The sequence below is a fragment of the Oryzias melastigma genome, linkage group LG18 (genome assembly GCF_002922805.2).
Source record: "Oryzias melastigma strain HK-1 linkage group LG18, ASM292280v2, whole genome shotgun sequence".
Classification (NCBI taxonomy): domain Eukaryota; kingdom Metazoa; phylum Chordata; class Actinopteri; order Beloniformes; family Adrianichthyidae; genus Oryzias; species Oryzias melastigma.
Window position 1 is genome coordinate 21,960,757 of NC_050529.1, and position 1,776 is coordinate 21,962,532.

The window sequence follows — 1,776 nt, forward strand, 5'->3', positions numbered from 1 at the left end:
GGGGCATGGCGGGGGGTAGGAGGGGAAGGCGAAGTCCAACAGCAGAAGTCCTCGCGCGTGAAGGAGACCTGGGTGCTACAGCGTCCCATCGCGCACGCAGAGCGCGCCAACGCTCGTCCCGGACTTCACCTGAATGGACCTGCAGCGTTCACGCGCACTCCTCGGGTCGTGCGTGTGCGGGCAGACATGCAGTTCTTTTACGTGGTGAGTTTTAACGTTCTTTCTGTGGGTCTGCGCGCGTGAGCGCTGAAACCTTGAAGTTGGAAGTAAAGGTGAGGTGCTGCTGCTTTTATGAGCGAACTTTGCTCTGGAAACTCTGCAGCTCAGCTCCTGTGAGATCCACCAGAAATCAGAATTCATCTTTTCCTGTCCTCCACCTTCCCATCATCTTCCAAAGCTTCATCACAAGTGTGTGTGCGTGAGGGCTGAATGTGTCTGTATGAGTGTTTACATTTGTACTTTATTTTGTGTGTTTGTTAGTTTGTTTTTGTCTGTTATTCTGCACTTTTCTGTGTTTTTGTGCATGTCTTTCAACCATTGTCCGTGCGTGTTTGTTTTTGCATGCGTTTGTGAGTGTGCACATATGTGTGTGTGTGTGTGTTTGGTATGTACTTCTGTCTGTGCGTGTTTGTGTATCTTCAGTTTTCTGTGTGGTAGTATATGTGTTGCTGTGTATGTACATGTGTTTTTGTATTTGTATTTCCGTTTGTGCGTCTAATTCTGTGTCTGTGTGGAATTCTGTATGTGCGTGTATATTAGTTTGTGTATTTCTTTGTGTGTTTGGACTTCTGTGTGTATGTCTGCGTGTGTATTTTAGTGTGTGTATTTCTATGTGTGCATGTGTATTAATGTATGTATTTCTGTGTGTGTATTTGTGGGTGTGTATTTCTCTGTGTGTCTGTATATTAGTATGTGTGCATGTATTTATTTATGTGTTTGTATGTGTTTTTTAGTGTGTGTGTGTTTCTATAGGAGTGTGTGTATTTTAGTGTATGAATTCCTGTGTGTGCATGTGTATTTCTATCTGTGTGTATTTTAGTGTGTGCGTGTGTGTTTGTATGTTTTGTGTGTCTGTGTGTTATAGGTAGAGATGCAACAAGTCGCTTTCCAGTCAATTTAGTTTAAACTTTCATTTTTGGGTCAGAGTTTTATTTCAGTTTGATATATGACATATGCGTTAAAAAACAACAAAAAGCTAAAAAAAAATGTTTGTATTTTCTTATAAGTAAGTAGAAAAACTTTTCAGCTGGCTAAAACTAGTCCTTGTGTAATGTAATATAAATGTAAGATTTAGCATTTAACAGTTCTTTGATGCTTCCAACCTAAACATACTGGTATACTATAGAGATGTGATGATTGTGTTTCCACATGTTTGGTTTAATGGTTGTAACGGTTTTTGAGTGAGCATTCAAGAATACTCTTAATATACTGTAAGTACACAGTACATACATAAAACTCCTCCATACTTCCTTGAACCTTGCTTCATTATCACTGGTGTTGTATATTAAGAATTCATTTTAACAACAATTTGATTCACATCATAATTTGTGGTTGACGACGATACAATTCATAGTCAATATTTCACTGGCCTAAAATCCAGTGAAAACTAATAACGTAAACAAAATGAAACAAATATTTTAGTTTTGGTTTAAGCTACTGAGAACATCTTTGTAAGGTTTTGTGTGCGATTGTGTATGTGTGTAAAGGGGGACGGAGTAGGGTTAAATCCCAAAAGCAGGTCTGGAAAGTCGCTTCTTCTGGATTCCTGGCTGCTTG

The 1,776-nt window shown here is 39.5% G+C and overlaps 1 protein-coding gene across 1 annotated transcript in view; it reads left to right on the forward strand.

Annotated features, from left to right (window-relative positions):
- Positions 1-6: 6 nt before the first annotated feature.
- LOC118600139 (rho GTPase-activating protein 6-like) overlaps positions 7-1,776 on the forward strand; it is a gene marked incomplete at its 3' end in the record, with an annotated part of 16,468 nt that continues 14,698 nt past the window's right edge. The window contains 1 exon segment of the mRNA XM_036216930.1: positions 7-204. Coding sequence (XP_036072823.1) covers positions 187-204 — 18 coding nt within the window.